General features: G+C 39.5%; 1 protein-coding gene across 1 annotated transcript in view; it reads left to right on the forward strand.

Annotated features, from left to right (window-relative positions):
* Positions 1-15397, forward strand: part of CNTNAP5 (contactin associated protein family member 5) — a 293099-nt gene that overhangs the window by 126857 nt on the left and 150845 nt on the right. Inside the window, exons 5-6 of the mRNA XM_084523263.1 lie at positions 3361-3508; positions 12584-12787. Of these exons, the coding sequence (XP_084379389.1) occupies positions 3361-3508; positions 12584-12787 (352 nt within the window). The remainder of the gene's footprint in view (positions 1-3360; positions 3509-12583; positions 12788-15397) is intronic.

Below are 15397 nucleotides of genomic sequence, written 5' to 3' on the forward strand. Positions count from 1 at the left end.
GCTGGTGGCAATATCTGGTGCTAATGGAGCTTTTTGATTTATAAGCCCCATATAATGCCAGAAGCAAAATTTCCCAGGTAAATCATCAGTCTGCTGTGTTTAGAGGGCTTGTGAGATTTCAGTGTTATGCTCCCTCCTGGAGCAACTGTGTTGCATGGGAAATGTCATGTGGGTGCTTTGTTTTCTGTGCTGGTTTGTCGTTTTGTTCCTGTGAATTAATCCCTGTCAGCAACAAGTTGTAATAGAGGCTGTTTCTCAAGAGGAAGTATTTCTGCCGTTCTCACCAATAACTTTACTGTTAATCAATATTTGAACCACCAGGGCTAAGAAATCTGGTACTGCATCCTTGTTTCATCTTCTATAATGGATAGATTATTTCTGTGTCAGCTGTGGATCTGAGTTTTCAAGTGACCATCTGTGCAATTGGTGTTATTCAATCAATGGTCTACAGCCCACAGGTGCTCCATAAAACATCGGAAGGTGATCTGTAGAGCAGTGGGAGTTGAAAGCAAAAATCAAAGCAATCCTAAAGGCATATGCAGTGATGCCCTGCAGTTAGCAACAAGCAGCGATGTGCTGGCTGCATGCAAAACCAGCTCAAAGGTGCAGGTCGATGTGTTGCCTGTGGATTTTTTTTTTTTTGCCAAAAGTTTCAGTGGCTCTTTGGTTATTAGAGAAGCTTGATAAACACTGCTCTAAAGGATGCATTTGTTTTATGTAGAGTTTATTTTTACTGACTTAATTAGTTTAGCATGGGAAGAATGTTTAGAAAGATCTGTGTCAGGTTGTATCGTGACTGTGTTGAAGTATGGGTGTTGGCAATTCTGGCTTGTCCTTGAGGTGTCGTGAAAGAAATGTGCTGGCACAGGTGCCTGTGGGTGAGCACCTGGGTCTGCTTACAGACAGCAGGGTACAGCTGCCTCAGTTTTGCTTGGCACAAGCACAAGACTCCTTTGACTGCGCAAGAGGCCACTGGAGCGTGCTGCATACACCATCTGCCTGGAGCAGGGGACTGCCTCTGTGAGCTGTGGTGATGCTCCTGAGCGGTGTGCATGGGGGTGTGGTTTGCATGAGCTTTGCAAAACAAACAAACAAACAACATCAAATAAAATAGAATAAAATAATTATAATAATAAAATAGAATAAAATAATTATAATAATAAAACAAAATAATAATGTTAATAATGATAATGATGATAATAATAAAACATTCCTTACAGGTTTGCCCTGTGAGAAGGGTGTCAAAACGGCCCTTAGCAGCAACTATGGGTGGTTGTGAGACATCTCTGCAATTTTCCAGAGATGGAAAATGTGGATGATTTCCACAAGGGCCCACTGGTCACTGAGTGGTGCTGTGTCAGCACAGGCTACGTTCCTACCCGCTTCACCAGCAGAAATGTGCGGACTGCTCAGTTTGCCCTCCATAGGTACAGATCACCTAGTTCCCATTACTTCCTCATTGCAGAGGTATTTCTAGAGGTGTGATGCTTTTCAATATGGTCTCCCAGAATGTTTTCTTTTTCATATAAACAAGAAAATTATTAGCTTGTGGACTGTGATACAATGTGCAGTACTGACAGCCCTGTGTATTAGAGGATTATGAGAAAAAAAGCAACATAGACCCTGAAATTTTTTCACAGTACTGCTATATTAAGGTGTTCTTTTTCTTTTGTCTCTTAATTTTCACCTTTTGCTTGCATTCTAGTCATTACATTTTATGTTTTTTTTGTTGTTGTTGTTGTTTTTTTGTTTTTTTTTTTTTTCTTTCACAAATGGGATGACTTGAAACTTTTTGCTCCCACTCTTTTCTTCTGTCTTCTTCCTTTTTTTTTTTTTCTTTATGAAAGGTGAGGTTTTTACATAGTCACAGGATTTCAGGAAATGAGCTTTCTAAACATACAAACAACACTCCCGTTCGTCCATCCACCTTATTATATCTGTGAGTGTCATAATCAAAAAATCAAAATGTGAATGCTGCCACAACTCTGACTGTGAGATTTATTCTCTGCTGACAGTTTCATTACTGAGAAGAATAAGATCATTTCACTTGAAATACAAGGGAAAAAAAACCTCTGAAATTATCTCTGCTGGAATTTGAATTTGTCTGCCATCTAGAAAGCAGTATGAGTAAGCCCAGGACATCCTGAAGTGCTACTTGTGGCACTTCTCAAAACATATCCGATGGCTGCTGAACTTCTGTATGTGGTTAACTTTGAATTAAGACCAGCAAGAATCCCCATCCAGAAGGTTTTAATTATATAATATAGCTGAAAATGAAAGAGGTTAGTTAACCATCACAAAATCCTTGTAGAAAACAAGATCTTGTGCAGAGAAAGTTTATTATAAGAGATACAGGATAAACAAAGCTTTGGGGACAATTGGGATACTGTAGCAGAATTATATACCCTTTTCAGCCTGATAAGCTTCTAACAAGTCCCATGTTTTGAAGGGTTCTTCACTTTATTGAGGTAGCTGGGGTTGTAGAGATTGTTTCAGTAAGATTATTCATCTTCAGAGCTGAGCAAAATAGCAATGAAATGCACTTGCTCACCATGTCTTAGGGATTGAGGCGTATGCTATTTTTTGCAATAATGATTGAGCAGAAAATAAGGCTTAGCGCATATAGGAGATTTTTTCCAGTTCAGTGTTTTTAAGGTGAAATGAAAAAAAGCGTGTTAAGGTTTCAAAGTATTGTGCCTTATAAAGGTTCAAGAGTACTTTTATTGAATGTAGTTGTATAAAACAGTGACACACTGGGTTTAGTAATGCATGAACACCATGATCTTCATTTTTTATTTTTTTTATAATTTTTAACAACATGTCTTGGGAAAAAATGAACATTTGAGTAAAAATTCAAAGAGAGAATTTCCTTTTATTGAGTGTTAATTCTGAGTAGGACCATTAATTTTGGCTTGCAGTTGTAGGCAATTAATCGAATAGTCAAGAAAATAAAGTTTAATTATTACTGTTTGTGCAGGCTTTAATTCTCATGAGTGCAAGCTGTCAAACTCCTGACTGTCATGTGTCCTGACTCAGGCTTTCATCTCTTCCTGTGTCTTGCTGAGTTTTCTGTTGCATGTGTACATGTCCTGTTTGCCTTACCAAGCTCTCTCCAATCTCAGTGCCTTGTGTTCACCTCTTTCTGCTGACCTGAATGCACCAATGTGTTCCTCCACTCTGCTGAGATGCTTTGTGTGCTCCTGTCTCCCTCCTTTCTCACTGCAGAAGACACACAGCGCTTGGAAGAAAACAATCAAAATAATTTTAAGTAATTTGTAAGAACAAGATTCAGGGAAGGGAATGGCAGTTTACATCCTTAATTCTGAACTCAATGCTCACCAAAGATTTCTGTTGTTCCAGGTTTTCACAGGGAACAGCAATGCTGACAGTGTGGTTCACCACAAGCTCCTGCACTCCATGAAAGCCCGATTCTTGCGCTTCATCCCTCTGAAGTGGAATGTCGGTGGGCAGATAGGACTGAGAGTAGAGGTCTTCGGCTGCTCCTATAGTAAGTGGCAAAATCCTAACTCACATTTTCTCAAAGAGCTTTTGTTGGTGCTGTCAGTGCTGCAGGAGGGATGCATCAGAGTATGAATTAAAATGCAACATGGAATACATAGTCATTTATTTTTTCAGTCTTTCTTGTCTTGTCTTTCTGCATGGGGATGTGCTAGCCCATCTAGCTCAGCTGCTGAAGCTTTCCCAGAGCTAAGCCCACCACAGTGATCTGCTGCTGCTTGTGATCACAAGGTGGTCTAATGCTGTGGAACCTCCTGCCCCAGTGAAGGACACAAAGCTACTTGGGATCTTTGTATAGGGTTTAATTTAGGAATGATACTACCATCTGCTTAAGTGTATTTTTAGTATGTAGTAGTTTATTTTTGTTTTTAAGGCATGTTATCTAGTTGAGGAGAGTGGTGCAGCTTGTGCAGCTAGTATTTCTATTTGAGGCTGATGATTTCATAGCTTCAGAGAGAATTTTGCTGCTTTATCATTTTTGCATGGGAGTTTTCTTCCATGCTTTTCTTCAAGATATGGTGAATATCTTCTGAGACACTATCTGTAACACTTTGTCATGTGGGCTTTGGAGCAGCTTATGAACACTGTTACCTGCGGGTGTTTCATCTGTGTAGTTATCTCTGTGTACTGCAGATATATGACCTACGACCATGGAAGAGTATGAAAGTAAAGAAAAAGAACCAGTGTTGCTCCCAGGCATAAAATGAAGACAAGTGCACAAATGAGGAAACACAAATCTAGTATTTGTTTCACTGGTGGCTGTGGTTTTATTTCTGAAATGTGACTTTACAGTGTTCAGAGACACTGCTGGAGACAGGTAAAATTTTACTGGGGAGTTGAGGGGATTTGCAAGCTTTGGCCAGGAAATTCAATGTGGTGTGGCATAGATCACCATCATGTGATGCAACTGTAATTGTACATCTCCCTATTTAGATCAGGTCCTTATCTCCTCCTCGGATGTGTAGAAAAGAGGTTGTAAATAAAAAAGTGGTAAAACTCCTAATTGGGACAGTTATTGGATTCATCTGAGCTGTATCAAAGTGCCAATTGTCTTAAAACTTTTGATTCACATGATTCCACTGCATTGAGAGCACACTCCTGGACTCTCAGTGGCTTCATCAGCACTCTCAGGCTTCACAGACAATTCACGTGGTTTTGCCTGTAGAATCTTGTTATAGAATCATAGAAGCCAGGTGAAGGCCAGGACTATAGTCTGCGTTGATCCAGAAGTTCCGTTCAGCTTTTTTTTTTTTTTTTTTAAGATGCTGCTTCTCCATCTACTTGGATGCTCAGGCACTATGGACTATTCATTTAAGTACAGACCTGCAGTGTCCTGATCTGGACAGGTAGCTACTTATGCCAAGAGATCTTTTTCATTCCCACCAGTGGATGTGTAAACTGAAACCTGCAAATCAAAACCAACTGCCCTTGATGTCACCATTCCAGAGCAGCTATATCATCTATTCCCAAGGAACTTCCTTTCATTACAGTGACCAAACCTCTGCTATAAAAAATGTAGTCCAAATAGACTTGCTGCAAATAAAAACTGGAACTGAAGATGGAAATTTTTTCAGCTGAATGTGATTTGGTGCTCTCCATGTGAAATACTGTATGGGCACTACCTCCATGTCAGATTGTGGTTGTATCTTCTGTGATATAAAGAAGACTTCAGAGTGACTTGCTGGCTGAGTTTCCTTGTGCTGATATCATCTAAGTCTTCCTCTTTTTCCCGTACCCTGCAGTTACTGGAAATAAAAATGGTTGTAGAGAATTAAGGTGTGAGATTGAAGCAAGGCAGAAAAGAAATAAAGGGATTCATAAAAGTTTTACAGGGTGTTGAAATATTCATTCCATTTATATAAATGTGCCATTCAGATTTCTGTCTGGCAAATTGTGTATGCCAAGCAATACCTGTCTACAAGTTTTGCTTATATAGCTTCACAGTCTTGGCTACTCCTAACCCAGGCATTCTAGCAGTGTACGAAGATGTATGATCATTTATAAAATGTCATCTTTACTGTTAAACTGACGGAATGTCTGCAGCAGATCCTGAGCTGGTGTACACCTTCATAATGCATTTTGTAATGCTCGACAGCATGCAGACTCATCCACCATGTTCAATCCTGGCACAGGAAACATATAAATAATTTGAAAAAAGTTAAAAGAAATGACATAAAATCACTAGAGGCAGTAGGGGACAAGTAAGGGAGAAAATTAAGCTTAAGGAAGAACAAATGGCCCAAATGTACAGCATCTCTAAGAGACGAGCCTTCATGCAAACATCTGTGTGTATAAAAGAAGGGATGTGAGGCTAGAAGTAGGAACAGCATTCTAATCACCTACTGGTACCAAAGGGTTAAGATGATACAAATTAATCTGTAAGAACCTGATTCCCAGTTATCACACACAGAATCACACACAGAATTTTCTAGGTTGGAAGAGACCTCAAGGTCATCGAGTCCAACCTCCAACCTAACGCTAACAGCCCTCCACTAAACCATATCCCTAAGCTGTACATCTAAGCGTCTTTTGAAGACTTCCAGGGATGGTGACTCCACCACTTCCCTGGGCAGCCTGTTCCAATGCCTCACAACCCTTTCTGTAAAGAAGTTCTTCCTAACATCTAACCTAAAACTCCCCTGGCTCAACTTAAGCCCATTCCCCCTCGTCCTGTCACCAGGCACGTGGGAGAACAGGCCAACCCCCACCTCTCTACAGCCTCCTTTAAGGTATCTGTAAAGAGCGATAAGGTCACCCCTGAGCCTCCTCTTCTCCAGGCTGAACAAGCCCAGCTCCCTCAGCCGCTCCTCGTAGGACTTGTTCTCCAGGCCCCTCACCAGCTTCGTCGCCCTTCTCTGCACCCGCTCAAGCACCTCGATGTCCTTCTTGTAGCGAGGGGCCCAAAACTGAACACAGTACTCGAGGTGCGGCCTCACCAGAGCTGAGTACAGGGGGACGATCACCTCCCTAGCCCTGCTGGTCACGCTGTTCCTAATACAAGCCAGGATGCCGTTGGCCTTCTTGGCCACCTGAGCACACTGCTGGCTCATATTCAGCCGACTGTCCACCATCACTCCCAGGTCCTTCTCTGCCTGGCAGCTTTCCAACCATTCCTCTCCCAGCTTGTAGCTCTGCTTGGGGTTATTGCGCCCCAGGTGCAGGACCCGGCACTTGGCCTTGTTAAACTTCATGCAGTTGACCTCAGCCCATCGGTCCAACCTATCCAGATCCTCCTGCAGAGCTTTCCTACCCAATCCTTTTATGCCCAATCCTCTCTATGCTGTTGTAATGATTTAAAGGCTTTAAGTAAACAAAACCAGAGTATTTGCTCTTAAGTCCACTAAAGTTGAAGAAAGTTTTTCTGCCAGCATTTTTGCTTTGATTCCAGTTGTGAAGCATATCATAAAAAGAGAACACATTTATGGGGGATACAGGTGAACCAGATCCTGCACAAATATACATCTGCAACCACTGGATGATTTCTACCTCTTAAACTACTTGTGACAGCAAGTTAAAATTCAGGTGATGCTTGACTTCTGTCTGTATATTCCACCTTTCAAGCAACTGCTGCCCCCAAAGTGTGGTACCTGATCTGGAAAGAGAGTTGCTTTATAGTGATGTATTCTGGGCAGAAAGTCGCAGAAGCAATGATTTAGAGGCAAGCTGGAGATTCTTTTTGTGCAAGTGGCAGCATTCATTGGATGGCTTAAATAAAAGTTTGGGGATACTGACAGCTTAGGCCATTTGAATTTAATGTGCTGCTGTACGTCTGTTAAAATGCGGGACTACTGCCAAACATGAATACGAGCACCTCACTGCTACACCAAGGCATGCAAAATGGCCTGTGGTTCCGTAGGTTGTCTCCGATCTCATCAGCTCCTTGTTGACATTGAGTATTTGAGCAGAAGATGGCAGCTGTAGGAGAGGTTTGTGGCTTTGCTGCTTAAGCATTTTTGTGATGGCAGAGCTGGGTGTGACACTCGTGCCTGTGCAAGGCTCTGACCTCCAGTTGTGGAGCATGCCTGTGCTGTGCAGCACACTGCTGAACAGGTCCCAGGAGCACAACCTTGTGCTAACTTCTGGCAAAGGTAGCTTTCAACGATGACTGTGTAGTAGGAGGGAGATGGAAGGCATCAGGTCTTGTAGGTCACAGAGTTTCTGCCAGAACACAGTAACAACAAAATATCAAACAATCATATTAGAGATTAACTGCAATATACACTAGATGCCAAAGTGGCTGACTTACCATGTGACTGAACTGTGCTGCTGAATGGCACTCGTTGTAGTTCATTACTCCTGGGATGATTAATATACTATTATGAATTTATCTCAAACAGTAGTCTGTCAAAAGAGCTGGCTGCCAGCTGAGATTGGTTCATTGGAACACAAATACATATTTTTACCAGCAAAGCTTTTTCAGGCCTATGAGTTTGCTTGACCCTATCCTATATAGATCAAAGTTCATGTGAAACAAAGCACTCAGGGCTGTCAGAGGACACATGCTAGTTGCTGTTTTCCTCCTCACACTGCAAGTAGGTATTTAAATTAAATTTAATTACATTTATTGGAAATTCCTGCAAGATTCCATCTCACATCCTCAAAATAGGTACTAAAATAGGAATGAAATGGTCTTGATTTGAAAGAGCATCCTGTTCAGATAAAGGGATGTATGATGCGTTAAATAGAAACTTCCATTAAGAGGTGTGCATTAGCTCTCACTGGCCATTTGTAGCAGAGACTCCAGAAATAGTGTGATTATGACAGATAACTGGAGCTGCAACAGAGCTGGTGTTCAGACAATGGCAAACCAATTGCTTTGGATGTTGGGGAGCATGGGACTATCTTTATACTTGGGAATAGTCTTGTTAGTTTAGCAGAGGGGAAAAAAAATCTGCTGACACAATTGCTTTTATAGGATAAGATTTATAGCTGCATTGAAGATGCTGATCATATTCTGTAACTGGTTAACGGCCCAAAATGCATCAGCAGGATCAGGGGTATGTTTATTTAACAGGCTGGGAAAGCACAGGAGAAACAATGATAGGGTGTGAGATAGGGTATCTTCTGCCTTTGAGAGATGAGTTTTTCATTTGCAGTTCAGGACTTAAATTTCTCATCTTTTGCTCTCGTTGCTCCAGGGAATATGATCTGATATTGTGTTTTTAGATGAAATGATTCTTGATCTCTTTTTTCTCTTTCTCTTCCCTACCCCCCACCTTTCCCTCCTTTGTCTTTTGATAAGATGGAAAAGAACACGTTACAGAGAACCACTGTCTGTCTGAAGGCACTGACCAGTAGTGTTTGTAACCACCTGTGTAAGACAAATACCCAAAGGATCGCTTACCAGGAGTCAGACATAGATTTGTGATAGGGTCAGAGCTGCCTAGCAGAACAGTCACCTCTGAGGTACTCGTTTACATTCATCCCTTGGGATGCCTGTGTGAGAGGGCTGTAGAGAGGGAGGTCAGGTTGCTTCAGACTACCTGAAACCAGCAAGTCATGATCAGCCAGGAGGGATGTCTACTCAGACAGGGAACAGAGCTCCTACATCCTACAGGGAGCTAAGGCTTCTGTTCATTGATGCAGGTGCCAGAATAAGAGTTTTTGTCTCAAATTGAAACTGTTCCTTGAGGATATTTTGGAATAATTTTGCCTGTGTGGCTACTTTTTCCAAAATCACTAGGGAGGACCGTCTTTTTAAGAATAAATGAGCATCCTCTCTGCTGCCTCCTGTCTCCTTGCTGCACAGGTAAACTCTATACTCTCACCTTGCTCCCAGCCTGTCTTCTGTTAGCCTAACTAGTCTCATAGGTCGAGTCCTCCTGTCACATGTTGCCATTTTTATTTATTTGCTTGTTATTATTATTATTTACAGGCTGAATTAGCCTGATAATCCACCTTCAACTGGCTGTTTCCAACCACCCCCAAGTGACTTTAATGTTAGGACCTGTGTTGGGAAACCAAATTGAAGTGGAATAAAGTAACCAGCTCCCCTTGAGCCTCTAATGAATTTAAGAAAGGCTCGATGAATTTCTATTGTATGGAGACTTCTTCAGCTGTGAGCAGAAAGATGTATGTATTTACAGCAGAGGAATCTGTTTGAATTGTGGGTCAGAAAAGAATAACACGGAAGAAGCTTTTACCTGGTCTCACTTTTGATGAATTTTATAGCTTTGTTGGTGGAGGACGGCATAGGAAAGTATGAAGACTGAATAAAGTCTCTCTTCAGTAAGTACAAGTAAACCAGTGGGTAGTGCAGAATAAAACCACGTGTTTTTATTTTGTTATTTCTACAGATTTTCTGAGACTTACAAAATTTCAAATCCTTGTTCTCTTGCACAAGTGGATTACAGGCATGTGTGGGCTCTAAATAAACATCGAGCAATCAAGCAAATTTTCTGCAGTGATTGCATTAGAATTGTGCTAGATCTTTCAGTTTTTAACAGGAAGCCAATGATTTGTTGTCATGCAAACTGCCACTAATGACTTTTGGAAGCCAGTGTTAGCATTTATTTGGCATATTCCCGTTTCATTCAAGGCTATTTATTGGTCAGTGTCCTCACAAATGATAATTAGTGAAGCAGAATTTTTCTGAAGCAGGTTTTCCTTTGTATTACACCCTGTAAGTGGTGATATCAGAACTGTTCTAGAAATTGCATGTTACGTTGTGGCTTAGTGGAGACATAAGAACAAGGAGTGAAGTGTGAATTCAGACTGAGAGCCTGGATTATTTGGGGTGAGGATCTTGAAAGAAAAAAAAGACTGCTATACGAAACCACTGAATCATTTCTCTCTTTCTCTTGCAGCATCTTTGTTTTGGACACTTAGCAGGAAAATCTACTTTAACCACGAAATGCACTGAAAATCAAATACTATATATATTTTCTAAGCTATTTCCCAATTTCTGCCTGTGTTAAAATGAAACTGTTTTTATTATGCACTTACAATTCACTTTTTAAACAACTTGAAGTATTTAATCTAGCTAGAGAAAATTCATAAGAACTAAACCATGAATTGAATTTTCTTTATAGAAACTGGCAGTCAAAGTGTCAATAGAGAGAAAGCAGCAATTCTAGGGAGGGGGAGGGTGAACTTGAACACATAAATCAAAAGTAAAAACAGGGCAAGCAGATGGCATAAATACTTCTGTAACAATGCTTCCTACAGCAACAACTGTTACACTTGTGATTCTAAACAGCATTTTATAATTCTAACAACATAAGATAAGAAGTTAGTCTAGTTTATTCTGTACTGGATTTTTTTTTCCCAGGATAATTTGTAGTTTCATTCTCTGAATAAATATTTATTTATTTATTTATTTATTTATTTTTAACGGAATCAGTTTTGGAGTGATAGAATGTTCCATGAAATTTAAATTTTGAACTACCTGCAAGTTCGTAGTGTGCTGTCAAACTTTTGTAGAAATTGTTATTCTGACATGCAGAAGTTATGAATGATGCTTTCTGTAGTAACAAATCATTAACAGGTGTTTATTTTCTGAGTATGTAGAAAAAAATCTTTAAATTTGGTGCAGTTAAAAAAAAAAAAAAAAATAAAAATAAAAAAGAGGGGGAGATCCACAACTATTATTTTTGTTTTTTAAAGAAGAAAAAGTGAAACTACCATTAAAGCTCAAAAGGGTGGAAGAACTCTCAAGGTAGCTTAAGTGACTTAAAACACTAGCTTTAATCATAATACAGTTGCTGACCAGGAGGTCTTGATTCTCTTACTTATGGACCTTTCAGATACTTTTCAAAAGAAAATGAAACAAACAAACAAACAAACAAAACTGCTTTAAATTATCATTAAAGTATGTGGTTTGCAAACAAAGATAGCCTATGCTCTTTCTTCTTCTTCACTGAAAAGATATGCTTTGTGTTTAAATATGTATCCCAGTAGTTATGTAGAATGTTAAATGTTTGTTCCGAGTTTTTGTTTTGTTTTGTTTTGATTTTCTTCTGGTGTTCTTATTTTTTATTATTTCTGTTAAGAAAAGGAAATACCAATTGATTTATTATTTACAAGTACTTATTTTATCCATGATTTTTAACAAATTGCATTTGGATAAATTTAGATATCCAAATTGCATTTGGATAACTTAGAATTGAGTTAATATATGTCAGTCACATTTGAATATGATGCATTAGTTAAAAATATTTAAAACTATGTGAAATGCTCTGGTAATGTAAAGAAGGTGAAGGGATAATAAAAAAAAAAAAAAGTGGGGAAGAGGGAAGAAAATAAAAAGAAAAACAAAACAAACAAACAAAAAAACCCCACAAGTTTACTAAAAATCTGTTTTGCTTAAAATGCCACTTTGTTATGTAAAGAGAGTACTGTATTTTGCTGCTGCCACAGGAAATTTCAATTGAAGAACTGACAGCTTGTTTCCCATCACAATGATCAGGTTTTGGAGGCTGGCTGAAGAGGAAAATATGCTTCTAATAGGATTTTTGAAGGTGTATAATCAGGTTAGATGCACAGTTTCCATGAAATCCCTTCAAAAGTTTTTTGAATTGGTATTTGGAAATTGTTGCCAGCCTAGTCAATTTGCATGCAGAAACATGGTTGATAAATGCCCATCACAATCAAGCAGCCAACCCTAGAGGCTAATATGATGCCTATTTGGATGCAAAGGTGGATGCGGGCATGGCCAACATGCAGAAACAGCTCAACAGACACTTCTGAAGCTAGAAAAAGTGAGTGGAGTAAGAACTGAAGTGTTCGAAGTAATGAATAATATGCTGTGTGTGTTTAAGAGACAAACAACAAACATGACAAGGGATGCTCTGGAGATCTGAATACAATGGAAAGTGCCTGGCCTGCTTTAAAAAGTAAAGTAAGAAAACAAATCTTGCATGAGAACGAGGAGGAAAAGTGCAGAGGAATTCTGTTCTAGCATTCCTTATAACCTGAACAGAGAGGATTGGAAATGGATGAAATGTAATATCAGGGTCACACAGGTGCCATTACAACCTGTAGATGTACACTTTTCTACTCAATTATTTAAATATTCCCTCTCCTGATGCTGTCCCTCTTCATTTTGCCATTTTCTTTCTCCCAGAGTCAGATATTGCAGACTTCGATGGCAGAAGTTCCCTCCTCTACAGGTTCAATCAGAAGCTTATGAGCACATTCAAAGATGTGGTTTCCTTGAAGTTCAAGAGCATGCAGGGGGATGGAGTCTTATTCCATGGAGAAGGACAGCGTGGAGACTACATTACCTTAGAAATGCAGAAAGGAAAGCTCTCATTGCACATCAACCTGGGTAAGAACAGTTAGGATTATTGGTGCACATATTGCTCTAACAAGGATTGTTTCAAGTTGCTTTTATCAATGTTATTTATATTAAGCAGTATCTAGCAATTTAACTCAGACCAGCAACACCTGCTGTGTGCTTCAGGGAACTCAGAGTTTAAATACTGGTCAGAGAAGGTGAGAGGGGAAAGAAAAGAGAATAGACGTGACTGATGTCATGCAGGACACATGGTAGATGAGCCAAGAAGAGGCCTTGGCTCTCCTAACTAGAGATGGCCACAGTAGAGCTTGCTTAATTATTACTTTTGGTCTTTTGTTTGATGATGCATTGAAGCAGCAATATTATTTATTTTAAAAAGTTCTGCTTCCTTCACTTTTTTATTGATATTTTATTGTTGTTATTTTTAAAAACATAATTCCCAGGAAATATGGCTTGAGGCTCTAAAGGTTTATTTTTGCTGTGTCTCATTTTTTCCATTCTATGATTAGAACTTGGCAGAGAATGCAGAAATTAAATGAAAACACTCCGATCAAAACATTGTGCACATTGATATCGCTTTGTTCCTGGAGATGGCTGTAATTGAGAACTGTGAATCTGTGGAAGGCCTTGAGCAAGTGATCACATTGGACTGCAGGAGAAGAAAGGCTGGCTTAGTTTCTCTCTGTAGAAGGGTGCTTGCTTTTCCTTGGCGAATACCCTAAAGCACTTTGATGTCAGGAGTTACTGTAGTAGGAGTGATTATTCCCTGTCTCCAAGCCTTATTGCAGAATCTTCATTAGCTTCAGCTGTGGGAGAGCCATGATATTACCTCAGCAGTTCATGCTGACTCACATTTCTCATATGTGAGAGGTTGGGCAGCAGTTTCCATGTCAGTATTGCTAGCACTTAAGTCAGGGCAGGACTTGCATTTACTGTATTTGGGTGTTTAACTTGGTGTGAAAGCCCTTGTAGCCCATCTAAATAGAAAGCTAAAACAAAAAAAAAACTTTCCTTTTGTTAACCATGGGGTGAGGGCAAGGAGGAGATTTTCTCACCAGTGCTCTCAGTCTTAATAACTTTGAATAAATAGTCTGAGCCATTTGTGGTTCATGTACACATTGGTTATACTGCTAAAGGCTGGTTTTAATAAAAATGGGAGGTGTAACATTAAGATATATATGGTATTTGTAGGGACAGATCTTAGACTAGCATTTCTTAGAATCATAGAATGGTTGAGATCAGAGGGGACATCCAGAAACCATCTGGTCCAAACCCCTGCTTCAGCAGGGCCACACAGAGCAGGGTGCCCAACACCACATCCAGGCAACTTCTGAAGATCTCCAAGGAGGACACTCTACTGTCTCTCTGGGCAACCTGTGCCAGTGCTCTGTCACCCACACAGTATAGAAATGTTGCCTGGTGTATAGACAGAATCTCCTGTGTTCCAGTTTGTGCCCATTGCCTCTTGTCCTGTCACTGGGCACCACTGAAAGGAGCCTGGTTCTGTCTTCTTTGCATTTTCCCTTCAGTTATTTAGACATATTGTTAAGTTCCACCTGAAGCCCTCTTTTCCACTTCCAGAACACTTCAGTAAGTTTGTCTAGTAAAGAAGTCATAAACTCGTGGTAACAAACTGGAGACACTAAAATAGAATTCAAGATAATTTCTTCTGCATTTTTTTTCTCCTTGTGCTTAATTTTCTTTGTTTTAAATGTTAGTAACAATTTTCCACAGCTCTCTGGGATTTCATTCTTACGTAAGCTCAGTAATTGTTTAGTCTCCAACTCCTATTTTCTTTCTTTTAATTTAGTTTGTTCATCAAATGGTAGAAATGATAAAGTAACATTTTTCTAATTAGTCATTTGAATGTTACTTGGACCAAATAACTACATCTTGAACCCCTGAATATGGGATCCTTTGACTCCATTGATTTGTTCTCCTCTTCCAAATGCTTAATGCTAGAATGAGAATATGGTATAGTTAAAAATATTATGTTAACTTCTTCCAGGGAAGAGGCTGTGTGAATGCATACTCTCAGATAAGAGTTATTTTCTTTCAACAGTAGCCTCAAATTTACAGATTTTGGCTATTTCATATCCTCCGTGTCCATTCATATGTCAGAGGCAAGTATTTTGACGTGTGTCAAAATGTGCTTGCATCTTGCTTGACAGTTTTGGAGCATGTTTTCTTTCCATTTTGCTGGGATATTAATACGATATAAAAATAATAAAATAAAAGACACATTCCCTTTAAATGAGTCTCTCTGAAATGTTCAGACATGCAGCCAGCTGTAAAACAGAAGGGTGCTTGAAATCACCAGGGCTAGGCCCTAAATATTTGTATGATTCTTAATCTAAACTTGCAGAGATCTAGAACAGGTTTAAGGATCTCTTAGAACTGAATGAAACACTTGCAATTGTGTTGTTTCACTGACTGTGGTTCTTTTTTTTTTTTTTTTTCCTCTGAAAATGGTCAGGTGTAATTTTCTTGCTAAAATATAAAAAACACGTAGTTGCAACTGAAATGTCTGGAGTATTTTGTTAGTGTGAATAGACAGCAGACTTTGGTGCAACTCAAAGGGAGCTCTTAAAACAGCAGGGAAAGAAAAGTGTGTATACATGCAGATATAAAAGAGAGGTC

The sequence above is a fragment of the Aythya ferina genome (assembly GCF_964211825.1).
Source record: "Aythya ferina genome assembly, chromosome: 6".
NCBI lineage: Eukaryota > Metazoa > Chordata > Aves > Anseriformes > Anatidae > Aythya > Aythya ferina.